This window comes from Epinephelus lanceolatus, chromosome 16 (assembly GCF_041903045.1).
Source record: "Epinephelus lanceolatus isolate andai-2023 chromosome 16, ASM4190304v1, whole genome shotgun sequence".
In the NCBI taxonomy this organism is placed as follows: domain Eukaryota; kingdom Metazoa; phylum Chordata; class Actinopteri; order Perciformes; family Serranidae; genus Epinephelus; species Epinephelus lanceolatus.
Window position 1 is genome coordinate 5,011,105 of NC_135749.1, and position 16,379 is coordinate 5,027,483.

At 41.7% G+C, this 16,379-nt stretch overlaps 1 protein-coding gene across 2 annotated transcripts in view; it reads right to left on the reverse strand.

Moving 5' to 3' along the window:
* Nucleotides 1-289: 289 nt before the first annotated feature.
* The window catches only part of ctdp1 (CTD (carboxy-terminal domain, RNA polymerase II, polypeptide A) phosphatase, subunit 1), a 107,073-nt gene continuing 90,983 nt past the window's right edge, over nucleotides 290-16,379 (reverse strand). For both annotated transcript variants that reach the window (XM_033637246.2, XM_033637245.2), the window contains exon 13: nucleotides 290-588. In XM_033637246.2, the coding sequence (XP_033493137.1) occupies nucleotides 435-588 (154 nt within the window). In that variant the 3' untranslated portion in view covers nucleotides 290-434. The remainder of the gene's footprint in view (nucleotides 589-16,379) is intronic.

Consider the following 16,379-nt stretch of genomic DNA (forward strand, 5'->3'; position numbering starts at 1 on the left):
CCTTGGCAAACCTATTCCAAACTCTTTGGCATTTACGACCAGAAAATTTACGCATTATAATTTCATTTATCTTTTTCTCATCAATATAAAAATTGGAATAGAAAAAGTAAAACAAAAAAGTATCAAATTTCTTGTCTCCTACTGTTTATCTTACAATAAAATGTTAACATCAAATGTTTAATGCCAAAAAGGCCATGTATCAATGCTACAAAAAAAAGAAAATCTAAGCCTTTATTTACACAGCAACACTGTACAGGACAGGAATTTCTGTACAGGACATTCATTTTTATAACAGCACATTCATGGCTCATACATCCTAAGGACACACCGATTCCAAAGCAGAAAAATAGGATTTGTAGGTACCACTTGTCGGGGCAACTGGGGCTGATTTTTTGTTGTCCTTTCCCTGTGACTGAGTCCCTTCCTCCTCCACGTCACATAAAGTCATTGAGCTCTGCCTCCAAGGCTGCGGCCATCTCGTCCGCCTCCGAGCTGCTGCCTCCTTCTTCCTCGTTGGAGTCTTTAGAAGACTCGTCAGCAGATTCCTCCGCCTCCTCCTTGGCTTCATCGTGCTTGCGTTTGTGGCCCCTACAGATGTAACAAAAGAAGATTAAAAAAGAAAAGTGTAAAGCTTTAACCTGTGGGACTCTGCTGCTGCTGCTGCCTAAAACAGGATTCACATCATTAACATGTTTCACTCAAAGCTGGTGTCAGACTGCTGCATGAGTTTTTTGCCTTGTCAGGGCGTGTGTGTTTTTTTTGGGGCAGAAAAGTGATGGCAGGGTGCTGAGGAGTGCTTCCACCCAGCGTGTCATTTAACAATGACGCGTGGGTTTTGTTTCTATGACAACAATATCTTGACATTAACGTCAGCCAGGTAGCTACTGTAGTGCTATGTTAACGAGGGTTGACAACACAGACCAACAAGCCTACAATGCGTACGGTGATAAAAACACTCACCAGGGAAATTCAGTGTCCAGCTGATCTGCTCCCACAGATTCTGTTTTTGTTGTGACAGTTTCTGACTGACATATCATACAGCTCGGGACAGACGGGAGCTAAAGTAGCAGCACTGATGACACTTCAGCACTCCGAGAAGCTGCACAAAAAAAGCTGGAGCACTCTGAATAAAGAGGCTGGGTGTGGCAACTTTTCTTTAGGTGGTCGTAAACATTCTCATCTCATTGGTAACAGGTGAAAAAAGAATCTGGCGCTCAGAAAATAAAACACTATGTGGACACAAGTTCTTACAAGATAGAACAAAACCAGAAAAGAGCTAAAAGTCAAATTTGAAAACTAGAAATACTGCCCTAAGGTTGTATACCTCACTGCACCGGTCAAGTTTCTCTCACTTTCTCTCTAGCTTGATTAGCCAGCAAGTTATTGACCCAGAAGTAGATCCCTATATGGCGTTAGCTACAATTCAGTGGTGGTTAATCATTAATCTTTTTTTATATCACCAACTAAAATCACTTTTAAATGAAAGCAATGCAAGAAAAATACCTTGTTTTAATTAATGTTCAGGAGTTCACAGAGACATCATCATTATCATCATGAATCTAAAGTGGATGTGTTCCAGCGAGCAGCAAAGCCTGAGCTCTCGGGATGAAGTCAATAAATTACAGCTTAATAATGAATGAAAAACAAATTAAAGACCAGTTGTTTCAAAGGAAGAAGAAAGCAATATGGTACACTTCACAGTTAAAAAAAGAAAACACAAAAAGAAAGGGGAATAATTTGCCATACTGCGTGTTCAGCAATGCACGTCCTCCTGAGACTCACACAATGCAATTAACAAGGGCTTGTTCTCAGTATACTGTATATCCACTGTGCAGCTGAGCTCCCCCTCAAGCTCAAGGTATTCACAAAAGACTGAGAGGAGCAGCTAGGAGATGTAAAGGCCCTTCAGTGTTATGGAGATGGAGGAGACATGGATAAAGAGACAAAGGGAGGAGAGGGGTAAAGATTGATAGGAAGAGCAAAGAGGATAAGATAAGACGACACAGCCTCTGAGGAAAGAGAGTGAAATTAGAGAAAGAAAAATCTTACAGAATTTTAGTGTAAATGAGGCCCAGGATGTGCTACAGATCCAAACCACTGGAGATGGTCACATTAAAATCAAAGTGAAAATGCTGTGTCGCCAATCAACCACATAATTATAGAAACAAATACAACCTCACAGTTAAGAAGCCAATGCAAATCAATCAAATAACAGGTTTCCTGGATTGTTACAGTATGATACCAGTTTATGAGTTTGATATGTTACCAGAACATTTTACTCTGAAGAATATTAACAAAAGGTGTGAAAAGACTTTTATCACTCTTACGTCTGTGCTGAGTCTGGTTAGCCTAGCTTAGCATAAATACTGGAGGGGGGGGGCAGCCAGCGAGCCTCTGTCCGAAGAGAAAACACCGACACTCAGTGCGTTTACATGGACATTTTAATTTTCATTCGGAATGAAAGTTCATTCCTACTAAAAGTGATCTTGTAAACACTTAATTCGGAATGAAAATGGCCAATGCGATTGAAAATTCAATCCGATGTAAGGGGCTGGAATATTCCGTTTCTAATTCCGAATGAATGAATTTCTCGCACGTGTATACACTCATTCCTCGTTAAGTTCATTCCGGTCTTTCTGCGCATGCTTGCTTCCTTGCCCTTCTGGCGCAATGACGTATATAGCGTGCATAGCAACGGGCTGAGGTAGAGCAGTTGGACTTGTTGCACTCACCGGTTTCCATTCGCCACAGCACGGTCTTCTATCTCCCTTCTTTGACCTTCTACTTCCCTTCTCCTCCTCAACAGACGAAGCATTAGCAGAACAAGGTTGTTGTCGTACTGCTGCTTCAAGAATATAAGCAAAACAAGCCCGAAAAAGGCACGAAGAACGGCGTCGTCAAGCATCTTGTTATCTGGAGCGTGGACTACAGTGTTTTCTTCCGGTAAACGTAAACACGTAACATCCGCCCCGCCCCCTATCCAATCAGAAACCTTCCCTGCCCCAAACCTTGCGCAGACCCGAATAAAGGCGATTAAACTGATCTCCCGTGTAAACCCTCATTCAGAATGAATATTTCCCATGTAAACTACCTGGAAAGACTTTAATTCCGAATGATTTCATTCAGATTTATTTCATTCTGAATGAGAAGCCATCATGTAACAGCACACCTCAACTGTGTCCTTTAACAACAATAAACGTTGGGTAATGTTGTCACTGTGTGTGTGCCTCTGTTTAAGGCATGTAGCTCACACTCCTACAGCAGTAGTGTCAGGATTCACAGAGAGAGCTGGCAAATAAGATTACCCAGTTTAAAAAGACAAAGTAGTGTAAAGAACCAAACTACAAGGTCGCGCAGAATCTATAGGGACTGGCTGAATTTGCATTCATCACTGCAATCACACCTGGAGTTCCTGGTACGTATAATTTTTCATATTGATCAAAACCAGGCTGGCTTTTTCTCACGACTCAGTCAGCCAGCGTTTCTCCGCTAAGCTATACTGATGACATGCTGACTTCAGCTCTGTATCGTACACACAGACATGACACTGGTATCAATCTTCTTAGCTCTTGGAAAGAATACAGGCAGAATAAAATATGACAGTAGTCTAACATTGGCAAAATTATGATTTAAATCAAAAATGGTCACATATTAATCTGCAGGATTTGGTACTTGACAGTTTTCTAAACATCTAAGTCGGGACCAAAAAGGTATTGAGGTTCGATCCCCTGCCATATGCTATGCTTTAGTTATGGTGACTAAAACATATATACATTTTAGATGTGTTTAATAGAGACACATTGTATTGCAGGGAGCAAATGGAATGGATATTACTTTTTGCATTCAAGTGGATTCAATACGACACCAAAATAGTCAAAAAAAAAAAAAACACCAAACATTCCTAAGTGGCTAAAGAATTGTATGATACGGCTGTAAACATGCCATCCTTCTCCGCGCTCCACTCCATGACATCCTCTGCAGAGTGGCTTATTAGCATGATGCTAATGAGGTGTGTAGTGCTATGGTTATTGTGGAGGACTGACACCGGCTCTGCTGAGAGGGCTCCTCTCATTAGACTGCACAGCTTTCAGACAGCCTCGCTAACCTCCCACAACAGCGGGGCTCTGGTTGTGTGTTCATTAAAGGTCAGATGTCGGCTAATATAAGCGGAGAGGCTCGGTGACATGACAGCTACAGTGGACCCCTGGAGAGTGTGTGGTGTGTGTGGGCGGGAAAGGATTGTGTGTGTGTGCGTATTACATCAGCACAGCTCTGATCCTCCAAACTGACAAGAAGTTTTCATTTTCAAAGCTGCGAGATTGGGCCTCTGGTCAGAGGGTAATGTGAGAGAGGGGAGAGATGAGAAGGGTGATTAATGATTATGTATTTAGCAACAATGAGTGAAATTGAGGCAATCTTTAATGCACCACTATCAGTGACACCGCTCCTGCTACCTGGGTGTTTGGTGAAACCATAGGAGTCACTGCAGCGTGTGTATATACACTCATAGAGAGGATGAATAAAAGCCCCACTGTCAGTCTCCCATTTCCAAATATTAACAGTTGAGACAGCGGGGGTTGGTGGGGATGAGGTCCTCCATTGCTTTGTGCCTCGCATCATTACATCCAATCTAAATCCTCGTCTATTAATCCAACCACCCACAGACACACACGCTGCAGACACTCCCACCACAGTCACTCATGTCAGCTCCAAAACAAGCTTCAGTTGTAATCCACTTTTATTAGATCTGCTAAACTGCACTGCTGGCAGAGAGCTCCCGCAGTCAACAGCTTTATTTATGTTTTAGGCATTTTACCAAAACCACGATAAATATGTCATGTCAAATCTCTTGTCTTGACTTCATTTGTAATTCTACAACTTACATTTTCATTGACATTTTAAATAGTTACAGTAACTGCTCTATGTGTAAACCACACAGACTGTGTAATAAAGACGGACGACGTGAAAGTTCCCCTAAAGTGAAGCCAAAATATTTCGGTCACCTTCTGGTGGCTGGCTGCAGTAAAGGTCATAATCCTCACCCTCTTCATCTTAGCAGATGGGACATGGGCCAAACTAAAAACTCAAAGTACATGTCAAATGAATTTTTCCCAAAGATGGTTTGCGCCATTTTACCTAGTTCTTTTCAAGCTGATGTTTGTTCACAAAATTAATTATTTGATGGTGCAAAAAGGGGGATGTGACGTCATGATTGACAGCTTGCTGTGCCAAATTGTTATGCTTGCAATTAGTGGCGCCGCTAGCGATTCGTTGGACGAGTGTATGGGTTGGAACTCCACACTGTGGAGATTGTTACTGTGCATGCTCCAAATGATTTTACCGGCGTAAGATGGCGGCTTTAGTATCCAGGATATTTTAGCTTCATTTTTGCACAGTGGGAATAGCGGAGACAGGCTGTCCTTCTTTATATACAGTCTATGGTAAACTGCAATTCAACATTGTTAGAAAGAGAGACTTATTAACTCATTCCCAGGTCTTCAAACGCCCCTCTGCATCTCATGGCAACGCATAGGGCACTCTTTAGGGTCTCTATGTGACACTTTAATGTGATGAAACGCTCATAGTTAGGTTCAGGCAACAAAACTACTTGGTTAAGTTTAGAAAAAAAGATCATAGTTTGGGTTAAAATAAGTATGTTTGATATGTAACGTAACATGACATAAATATTTGCATAAAGTTTCATTATGCAACATTAACTTTTCATTTCACGCAGGTCATGAACTGCAGTCTCCGAGGTGACATTTCAGTGTGACCCATCCATCCAGGGGCACAGCCATCATTTCAGAAGTGAGGGGGACAGATTGCTCAGGTATAAGACGATGGTGGTTAAGAATGTCTCTCCCATTCAACTGTATGTCTCCTTAGCAGCTAAGGGACCACACCAAATACCCAAATACACCTGATTACTAGGGAACGAGGTCATCGTCTGCAGTGGGCAGTCACAGTTCAGCACATGGAAACCACCTTCGTGTCATTAATTAATCATCAAAATCATAAATAAATTAAATTAACAAAATCACTTGAACTGTGAGCCACCAAACTCCGTTGTGTTGACACCAATGACCCTCATTCTGAAATAGCTGTGGGAATAAATTTCAAACTCACTCTTATCCTATAAAGATGTCTTAAACCACTTGATACCTCTCCTCACCTGTACCTGTGAGTCCTCCTCACTGTCAGTGCTGCTGCTCCCTGTCGTGATCCCTGAAAGCTGCCTTGTCCCTCTCCCTATCGCAATAGTACAGATAAAAAATGGGCAAAGAAGTCATTCTGACATAGCTGTGGGAGGTCATTTCAAACTCACTCTTATCCTATAAATACTTCTTTAGCCACTTAATATCTCTCCTCACCTGTACCTGTGAAGCCTCCTGACTGTTAGTGCTACTGCTGCTCCCTGTCGTGATCCCTGAAAGCTGCCTTGTCGTCAACTTCTTTTGTCTTCCTTTGCTGGCGGATGATCCAAACCTTGGGCACTTCCTGTCGTTTCCTCTCGCCTGTCTCTTCTCCTCACCCCTTGCTATCTTTCTCTTCCGTCATTTTGCAATCAGCATCATCAAATCTCGTCCTCTATTGTGAGCATGGGCGTATGAATTTGAGATGTCTTCTTCATGTCACCCCTCCACAGAATAAGTGCATTGTGTCACAGTAATAATCCTCCGTGAGAAACCCAGTGTGCACCTGGCCTGCCCACTCAAAGTGTGTTCAGGACAACTTGGAAAAACAAGCTCTGGCTTGTTAAAATTAATTGAAAGGCTGACCATTGCTCTTTGTGTCAAGTAGTGCCACAGATAAGTTTACATTGGAGTCAGATGAAAGTCCAGGGCCTCTCATAAAGATGCTAAAGGCAGCCTTTGGTGTTGGCGTCAGACGCCCAGGAGTGTTACAAAACCATATATGATGACCCGGGGATGAGAACGGAGTGGGCGAATATGGACATTATAATCTCAATCAATGTTGTAAAAAAGAACCAATAGTCAACCCTACAATATTGTGATATCTGGCCCTAGTTTCCTCCATCAGCTACATTCACTCAGCCACAGAGGAGCTCAGTGGGACTCTGGCCTTTACCTTACATAAAAACGATCCCAGTGTGCAAATATGCAAATGTCCAACATCTACCCTTTGACGACAATTAGAAGAGTTCTTTGTGATATTTCGTTGAACAGGCCATCTGGGTCTTTTAAATTCTGTGCAGTGGACATTTGCATCCACATAGATATAAAAGTATAATTCTGGCTTCAATAAGAATGCAGTTTTCTGTAGGATGCTTTATGCAGTTCATATACTTCTTTGAACAAGACTTAGAGTCTACAGCCACCCTTGAGACTGTAATACTGATTCTAAAGTTATTCAAAAGACAGTGAGTGACTTCACCAAACTGAATGGTAATCCACCAAAAGCTGTGAAAACATTTTCACTCTGAATCACAATCTGCTGGTAGTATCAGGGAAAAAGTCCAGAAGGTCATTAGGATTCATTCTTTGGGCATCTTGACTACCTAGATCACATTTCATGGCAATCCATACAATTAGGGCTGCCCCCTAATAGTCAACCAAACGTTAGTCGACCAGAAAGGTCATTAGTCAGCGAAAACAAAAAAATATACAAAAAATACAAACAAAACAAATGTGAATCTCTATCAGGAGCCGCTCCTTGTCACAATAAATCCAAACCTATATGACTGGACCATGTGTGACTTTAATTTGAAAGGACAGACACAGGAAGTGTCCACGCTCAGCAGTCAGACAGGAGTCAGGTTAATTTCCAGGGCTGGTACCTGCGGTTATTCCACAGGCTAGTTAATAACATGTCGGGCAGGAAATCCAAAGTGTGGGATCATTTTGAGAAGGTGAAGGACGAACCCAAGGTGATATGTAAACTCACCTTCATTGGTCGACTACAAACATGACGTATCATCTGAAACATGGAAGTAGCTACATGCCCATTAGCCCACAGCGTCATTAACAGGCGGCTCGCTCAGTGTGTGACGTGCACTTGGAGATAAAATATAGGCCTATATTAATGAAGGTTCATTAGTACGGTTTGTATTTCTCTGTAATGTAGCACAGTGTTAACAATGTTACTGATACTATTCTTTCTCACACCTTCAACTCAAACCACCAAAATATATCATTTAATCATTACATTCATATCAGAAACATGCAGGAGACTAGTCGATCAATGGCCCTAAATGACGATGACTGGTCGACCAGGAAAATTCTTAGTTCGGGGTGCAGCCCTACATCCAATAGTTGTTCAGATTTTTTGATCTGGACCAAAGTAGTGGACCGACTGACTGCCTCCCTGGAGCCACACTGCTATCACAGCTAAAAAAAAAATATATATATTTATAAAGTAACTACTTACATTATTGCTCACTGAACACACTGTACTTTCTGATCTGATGAAAATACAATCTGAATCACAATGTTCTCATGAAAATTGCATGCATGGAGCTCTGAGTATGCAGCCTCTTTTTCTTATCCAATACTATCGAACACACAATCAACACCACTCTGGCTGCATCTGAACTCTACAGTAATCATTACCACCTCATCTTTCCAAAGGCCTGAGGGGTTTGACGAATTAGCCTTTCAAAGCTCTCCGACACTCCACGTCTTCTAAAAAGAGAGCACTCTATTGTTTTGAGTGGCTCCCCTGGAGAAGACGAGGACTGAGCCAAATACCAAAGGGGAGTCACACACCAGTTCTGGAGAGATGAAAGTGAGAGGGTTCACCAGCTGGAGAGAAGCAGGGTTCCTCAGTAACTGAGAGTGTCCCCATTATTTTCTTTCACATGTTTGGCACAGTGTGAGTACAACTGGACAATAGGATTTTATAATACACTTCATTTAAATGTCCTTTTTACTAAATCTCTTATTGGCCAGAAAAGTTGAAGATATGGCTATGAGGGCTCCTTCACATATTCAGTAGAAAGTTGCTAACAATGTGCTTCTGACTTTTTTGACTTGGTTATATTTCCAGTAAGAGAGGTTAAAATGTAAAATATTGACAGTAAAATGATGTGAGCCAAGAGAGAAGCTGGCCTTAAACCCTGAGAGAGAGCACTCTAAATCAAGCTGCTGTCGATGACACGAGTTGAGGTGCGCCCGACCTGTCAGGTCGTCATCATCAGTTTGAGTTCTAGTTATTCATGCAACTATTAGGAGCTCGATTTGGGTGAAAACTGCGACCAAATCTGCTGATTTACTGGTGGAATCTCACATTTCCCGCTCCCTCCAGATGGTTTCCGAAATTAAACTCATGCATGGAACTAAATTCGGTTCATCACAAAATGCCACAAATGTCAGTTGTGAGGGTGCAAAAGGTAATAACGTGTCCGTTACTATAGACACAGATGTTAAGGCCATTACTTTGAGATGTTATTATCTCTATGTACTATGGGAGTGTGATTGCATTAGGGGTGTCAAGAGGACATGCGATATAGGGCTGGAGAACAAACAGCTTGAAGCTACAGCCGCCTCAACACATCATTAGAGATACATAAGTGATATAAAATGACTGATATCAGTCAGGAAAATGGCATTTGCCTCAAGTTGAGATACATTTCTAAGAGACTGTGTGTTTAAGTCCAGCCAGCGTTAACGCCGCCCAGGGGAGCATTAAGAAGTGTTAAGCTGGGGAAAGACTTTACAGATCGGGCTGGGTGACAGTTTAATCTTGTAATGCAGAGTAACCATCGCTGCTGATAAAGTCATAAGCTTTTACTGAAGTCCAAGGCTGCAAACTCTACCCAAGGCATCTCAATCTAGGGGTGGTGAGGAAGGAGGCAGAGAAAAATGAGGAGAGGAGGAAGCCCTGGAAAAAAAAAAAAAATAAAATAAAGCTGAGACTTCAAACGCTTCTGACAACTCTGCTTACAGCAAGAGGGAAGGAGGGGTTGAGGGGAAAGAGGCAAATGGAGGAAATAAAGTGTGAAAGAGGAGGAAACAGAGCACGGATGAGGGAGGTAATGAACTAAATAATGAACTAAACTTTTAGAACTCAAATCTTCTTGGTGTCTTGGAAAGTTTCCTCTAGTGCGGAAGGGTCAACATCCACAGGCCTCATCCCGAGAGATCTTACTTAATTAAAGACCTGAATAACTGACCATGACTAATATCACTGTAATATCCTTCCACCACACCCCTCAACTGTTTTCCACCCTTACAGGTCAAACACTTACAATAACAGCTGCTGTCTCTGTATAAGCCCACTATAAAGGTGCTGTGGGCCCAATCTCTACTGTTAGACAGCAGGGTTGCAGCGATATACCAGTTTCAAGGTATATCGTGATATAAAAATTTCTTGCCTACCTCCATTGGCTGCAAGTTAACTTCAGAATTGATTTTAAGATTATTCTAATAACGTATACTTATGCTCCAAGTCATGACCTGAGATCCTCAAGCCTACTCTCAGTAGTTGTCCCTAGATCTAGGTTGGTAACTAAAGCCCTTTTTAGACAGGAATTATGCAAATTTGCAGGAAAGCCCAATCAGTCTTTTTTCAGCATTGGCAGTATTAAAACAAAATCGGGGAGTGCAGCAAAATGCCACCTACCTACTTTTGTTTATACAGAATGTGCCTTTTTACGGGGCAATGGGGGGCGTGAGCAAGTAACAAAACATGTAGCTCAGTGTGTGACGTAAACAGTGACGTGGGAGGGAAGCCGCGGCTGGTCAGTCCTTCGCCGATTCCCTCATAAGTCGGCCCGTTCTTCACCGTCCCCGTCATCTGACGGTTAATAGCCTTTTTGTTTGCGGGGGCAAGGAGGGCGCGCAATTCCTTGTCTCCCCAGTTGCTCATCTTTACAGTGTCTGTCAGGTTTGTGTTTCCCTCTTGCTACTAGCTGCTCGCTACTTCCTGCTATCAGCTGTGTCCTGTTTATCCCCCGCCAGTGGCTCGCACGTACAGCGTCATCAACAGCTCCTCCCACAAGTCTTCAACAGCCCCTCCCGTTGCGGAAGGCCGTCTCGGTCTGTTTAAACTTAAAGGGTTCCACCAATATGACTACCCTACGAGGTGGAAAATTGGGCGCCTTGGATCAACTCGCCTTTCCGCCTCTGTGTGTATAAAAGCTCGCAGCTGGCCGGCAAATCAGCCCAACATTTGCGGAAAATCTGGCAGTGTAAAAGGAGCTTAAAGGTGGAATTCTCTGCCTGAGGAGATCAGGCTGGCTAGCATATTACCTGTTTTTAAATCATTGCTTTAAACATATTTTTATACAAAAGCTTTCCCTTTTAATGCCTGATTTGTAACTTTTGCGTTTCATTTACTTTTGTTCTGTTTTTGTTGCTGTACGCACTATTTTTCTCAGCTCGTACCATTACCACCACTGTACCACCACAGATCGTACCATGAAAATCTCATACCTTTGTTACCCTATTGGACAATTATTGCTTTAAACTAGAATTACAGCCACACAGTCGTATGCCTTTGCAAACTTGTCAAATTGCAGTTACAGTTTACATCCATGTCTGTCCAGACTCAAATGTAGCTATGACAATAGATGATGCTTCAAATAGGCTATGGATGTTGCTGCAAAGAAGTTAAAAATTCTAAATCGTGGATGCTTCATGCACATCTTCAACCCGACAGCACAGGATATCTACAATCAGCACACTCCAAATGGATGTTTGTGCCAAATTTGAAGTAAGTCCTCAAGGTGCTCTTGAGATATTGTGTTCACAAGAATGGGACAAACGGACAGAAGGACAACGTGAATACATAATCTCTCCAGCCATGGCTATCGCCAACACAGAGGCATAAAAGTAGCCTAACAAGAGCAGAAAGGATACTACTCCACCATGAAGGTCACCTCTGCCCTGTATCATCACTCCCTTCCTGCCATAATCCCATATCATTCACAGCAGATGTGTCAAATGCAGATGGATAGATATATATACACTGCCGTCCCTGGTGCTTTAAACAGCTCCATATGCAGTGAGCTGATAAGCAGTGCAGTTAAATGATTGTTTTTTTTATACAGACATTATCTTCCCCTGCCCCTCATTATATTATCTTACTATGAAAACTGACAAACAGGAGGATAAAAGGACACGCGCTGCTGTGGGGGTTTTTATGAGGAACGTGTCAGTTCTGCACAGCACCGCTTCAAAAACAAGCCGACTTTCAACAGTGTTTAAAAGAAATAAGAAATGACGGTGCAACAACAAGCACTTACACAATGACTGTGTTGCTTTTTAAGGCCACATGCTTTTACTGTGAAAAATACATGGCGACAAAGATTTCAGGCGAGATGCTCACAGTGGAGAGACTTAATGTGGGAGCAGCGTTGTGCATTCTACAGTCTGTGTACCCTACCTCCAAAACTGTGTTTGACGTGTTTGATAACAGGATAAACAAATATATCATGCATTATTTTGTTCGTCCATTTCTTGAGTGAATCGAAAAGATTGAAATCCACATGCTTTTCACGTTTTCGTCTTCAAATCAGCAGCTAGAAAAGTTAAACCAGTACCAGAAAACAATGTGTTTTCCATTTTTATTGTTTTATCTATATGGGACTTCAGGGTGCGTTCAAGTGCACCTCGGTGTTTCCTCTGTTAAAATCTCCCTACTGATAAAAATGAAGGGCGTTAGACCAGAAGTCGGTGAGTAAAGTTAGCCTGTTTTAAGGTGGACTGTTGAAATGGACCAGCTATTCCCATTGTAATGAAAATCTCTGACATCACTGGACAGATAATGGAAAAATATCAGGCTGCAGAATCTCTCCCAAGTTAAGGAGACAATTATTGATCCCAACTAAACTTTATTTTTGCTGTTATCAGCACTGTAACTAATACTTAGTGTTAAATTACTGTAGCTGGGTTAAGCTTTATTTATTATGTCAATGAATTAATAGTGTTCTGTATTTATTCATTGTATTACTTTGGCACCCAAACGATACCCGACCCTACATGTGGGTATGTTGGGGTCAGCCCTATGTTCCCACAGCCTAATGGTCCCACAGCCCTATGTTCCCACATTTCTAAGATTTTTCTTGAAATTAGGCCCTATGTTCCCATATTTCTAAGATTTTTCCTCAAAATTAAACCCTATGTTCCCATATTTCTAGGACATTTTCAAAATTAGGTCTTGTGTTCCTACATTTCCCTTCAATTTAAGCCCTATCCTCCCACAAGGGTTAGGGTTAGGGGGATAATAGGTTTGGTGTAATTGGCTACCAAATTGGGAGAAAGGGGGATAAAATCTGATACAAATTTATGAAAAAGGAAATGTGGGAACATAGAGCTGTAGGAACACAGGGCTGTGGGAACATAGGCACGCTCCTAGTATGTTTATATTGGTTAAAAGCAAAATTGAGACATTCTGGCAAGCTGTACGACGTGATTTAGCCAAGTAGGACATGCTCCTGGATCAACATTGCAATAAACAAATCACAACCCTCTGACATCATCAGTGTGCTGGGCCTGCACTTCATTTAAAATTCCTTTGTGTTTCTTCAGAGCTAATCTAGTTTTCCAGGAACGTGATGTGGGATGTTGATTTAGGAGCATGTCCTACTTGGCAAAATCTCGTTGTGCTTGTGAAGCTTAACACAAAAGTGTTCACATTAATGGTATCAAAGAAAAAAAGACTATGCAGAGCCATAACTAACTTAAAAATGCTTGAATGTTTGTTAAAAATGAAACTGCATTCTTTTTATCCTCTTGGCCACTATTTCATGTTGGCTGCATCGTGTGTCTCATAAAGGAATAATAGGAAAGTCTGTCCAATGCAACTTTAATGGCTACAGCTATTTTTCATACGTCAGGTTTTAACCCATGTGGCTTGTATTTAATTTAATGGTGGGAACTTTATAGACTCCGAACAGCTTTCTGTTTCTTGGCACAATGTGTGTGTTACTGTGAGTTGTAATATGGCTGTCACACACACGAGATTCACTGTTCCCTCGACTGAGACCAGTCACTGAGTGCAGATTATCTTGAGACTTGGAGGTTTTTGCCTATGTTGTGGCCTCGACATAATAGCTATGTAACACTTAGGTTAGATGTTTGAGGTATTACAGATAAACAGGTAGCAGTTTTGATAATAACACTTTTAAAATAAAGGTAAAGTAGGGTTATTTTCCTTGATAACATTTCACGAGGCTGTAGACTACAGACGCACATAAAAAAACACCCCTCACTAACAGTGACGTCCCAGCGCAGCAAGCATGGCAAAGGTGTGATACAGCTTGTCAACTGTGTGATTCACTGTCAGTGTCATTTATATCTCCCCAGTCACCCATGTCTGCTTTAACATTCCCCCATCTCTGCCTGAGCCACCGGCAGCAGGATTGGATTAAAGCCCTCAGGCCTCCTTTCATTTAAAATACTTCTTTTCTCCATCTTCTTTCTGGCAGCACCCGTTTTTAAAAGGCTGTAAGGCATCTTTTCAGAGGAGCTTGAGACAGATTTGGACTCAGAGCTCTGGACCTTTCAGCCGATTCAAAGAGTATAGGAAAAAGAAAGTGTCTTTCTCCTTACTTTTCACAGTTTGGCAACTTGGCAAAGTGAGACATTAGTTAAAGACATTGTCCCATAAAGCAGAAGATCCTTGTGACAATGCGGTCAATGCGTCAATAAACAACCACAACATGTCCGACACTCCTTGGGGAAAGGACAGAACACTTTTAAAAGTGTTTGGACTTGCTAAGGACTGGGACAGCTGTGACTTTTGTTAAAGGAAGTCCTGTTTGGGCCGGCTCCAACACTCTTTAATTCATTTACGAGCTCAGAGTGTCCCTGCTCATAAAATATTTGAGAGAAGTCTTTGCTTTGGGGTTTTCTACCTCTACACTTTGCCAGCGCTATGCAAACAATCCTGTTGCCCCCACTGTCTGCTTTATCTCTCACATCTCACAAATATTAAAGCGTACTCCAGAGAGCTGACAGCGACAGGTGACACGTGTGAGCTCGGCTGAGGAATGAGATCCATAATAGTGGAGTGAAAAACGCCTCAATCTGAAGCTCAGACAGCTCGGAGAGTTTTCTTCCTGAGTGCCCTGGGTGGGGACAGAAACTCTAACCCTGGCAGTGTGAATGTCACACAAGGTAATCAATATGTATCAGCATGCTTCACTTGATTTATATGTTTGTTCTCATCGTGACTCTGTGTTCATGTGTTCAGAACAGTCATTTGGAAAAGTTAATAGTTAATCTACAGGGGACATGTCAAGGATCCAGTGTCAAAACAATGGCATGTGTGTCTGGTAGAAGAAAGATGTTGGAAGCAGTGTGTGTATAAACTGTTGAAACCTCTTACAGTGGTCATGTCTGTCTGGATAAAACTGATTAGATTTTTTTCCTTTTTCGTTATCTCTCACACAGATTACCATCTAATTAACATTTGCATTTTTATTACATGAATAGTAAGTGATGAAACGAACAGCTTCACTATTTACTGAATTGTATTGACTGTTTTAAAATATGGTTTTATTACGGGGGCATTATTAATCCACATGACGAAGATGGCATCAACCACAGGTGCTTTCCCCTTGCACACTTCTTTTCTGTCTCCATCACTCGCAGCTTGGAGTTACGTTTTTCATTGAGAGAAAAGGACTTTGTTTTTCCCGTTGTGATTTCAATGTGCACGCAGCAGCAGCCTCAGGTAGCCAGCTGGAAGCGTACGTGTTACCCTGAGGCAATAAAAAAAATATTTCCCATGTGTTGTCATGTATGAAAAGACCCTAAATGAACACTAAGCGGACTACTGATTACCATAAGCAAGTTATTTCAACATCATTTGTAAAGGACTGATTCTGTCCCACGTTTCGCTTTTTGACCCAAAAAGTGGTGGATCACTGTAACTGTGATCACTATAGGCGGTTTCCACTTACTGTGGAATTGTAAAGGGGCACCCAACCAATTCAATACTGTACTTTGAAAAACTTGGGGGTCTTACAAAGGACAAGCAGAGCTTTAGATATCCTGGTTTCAACTACAAACACTAAATCCTGCATTTCCAAATAATGTGTGTACTTTTCCTCAATGAAACAAAAAAAGCGCTGTCTAATAATTTCTGCAAATGATCATACAATGTCCTGTGACATACTTTATAAATGATAAAATTACCGTCGTGCAGCTCTACACTTTGCAGTGATGATGCTACATGACGATGATTACAAAGTCAACACGAAGGATTGTCCAATTGTCAAGGGCATGAAAATGCCATGTCAGGCAAGTAAATCTTACACAGTAAGAGTCAGCCATCTTGCTTACTTCTCATCTCTGTTGAGAGTTGTACCGACCAGCCACTCCTAAGAAAATAGTGGCAGATAACAACAAAGTTTAAGAGCTGAAGCGCAAGCAAGCATTTAAATTATCCTAGAAACAGTAGTCTAGCTGGAT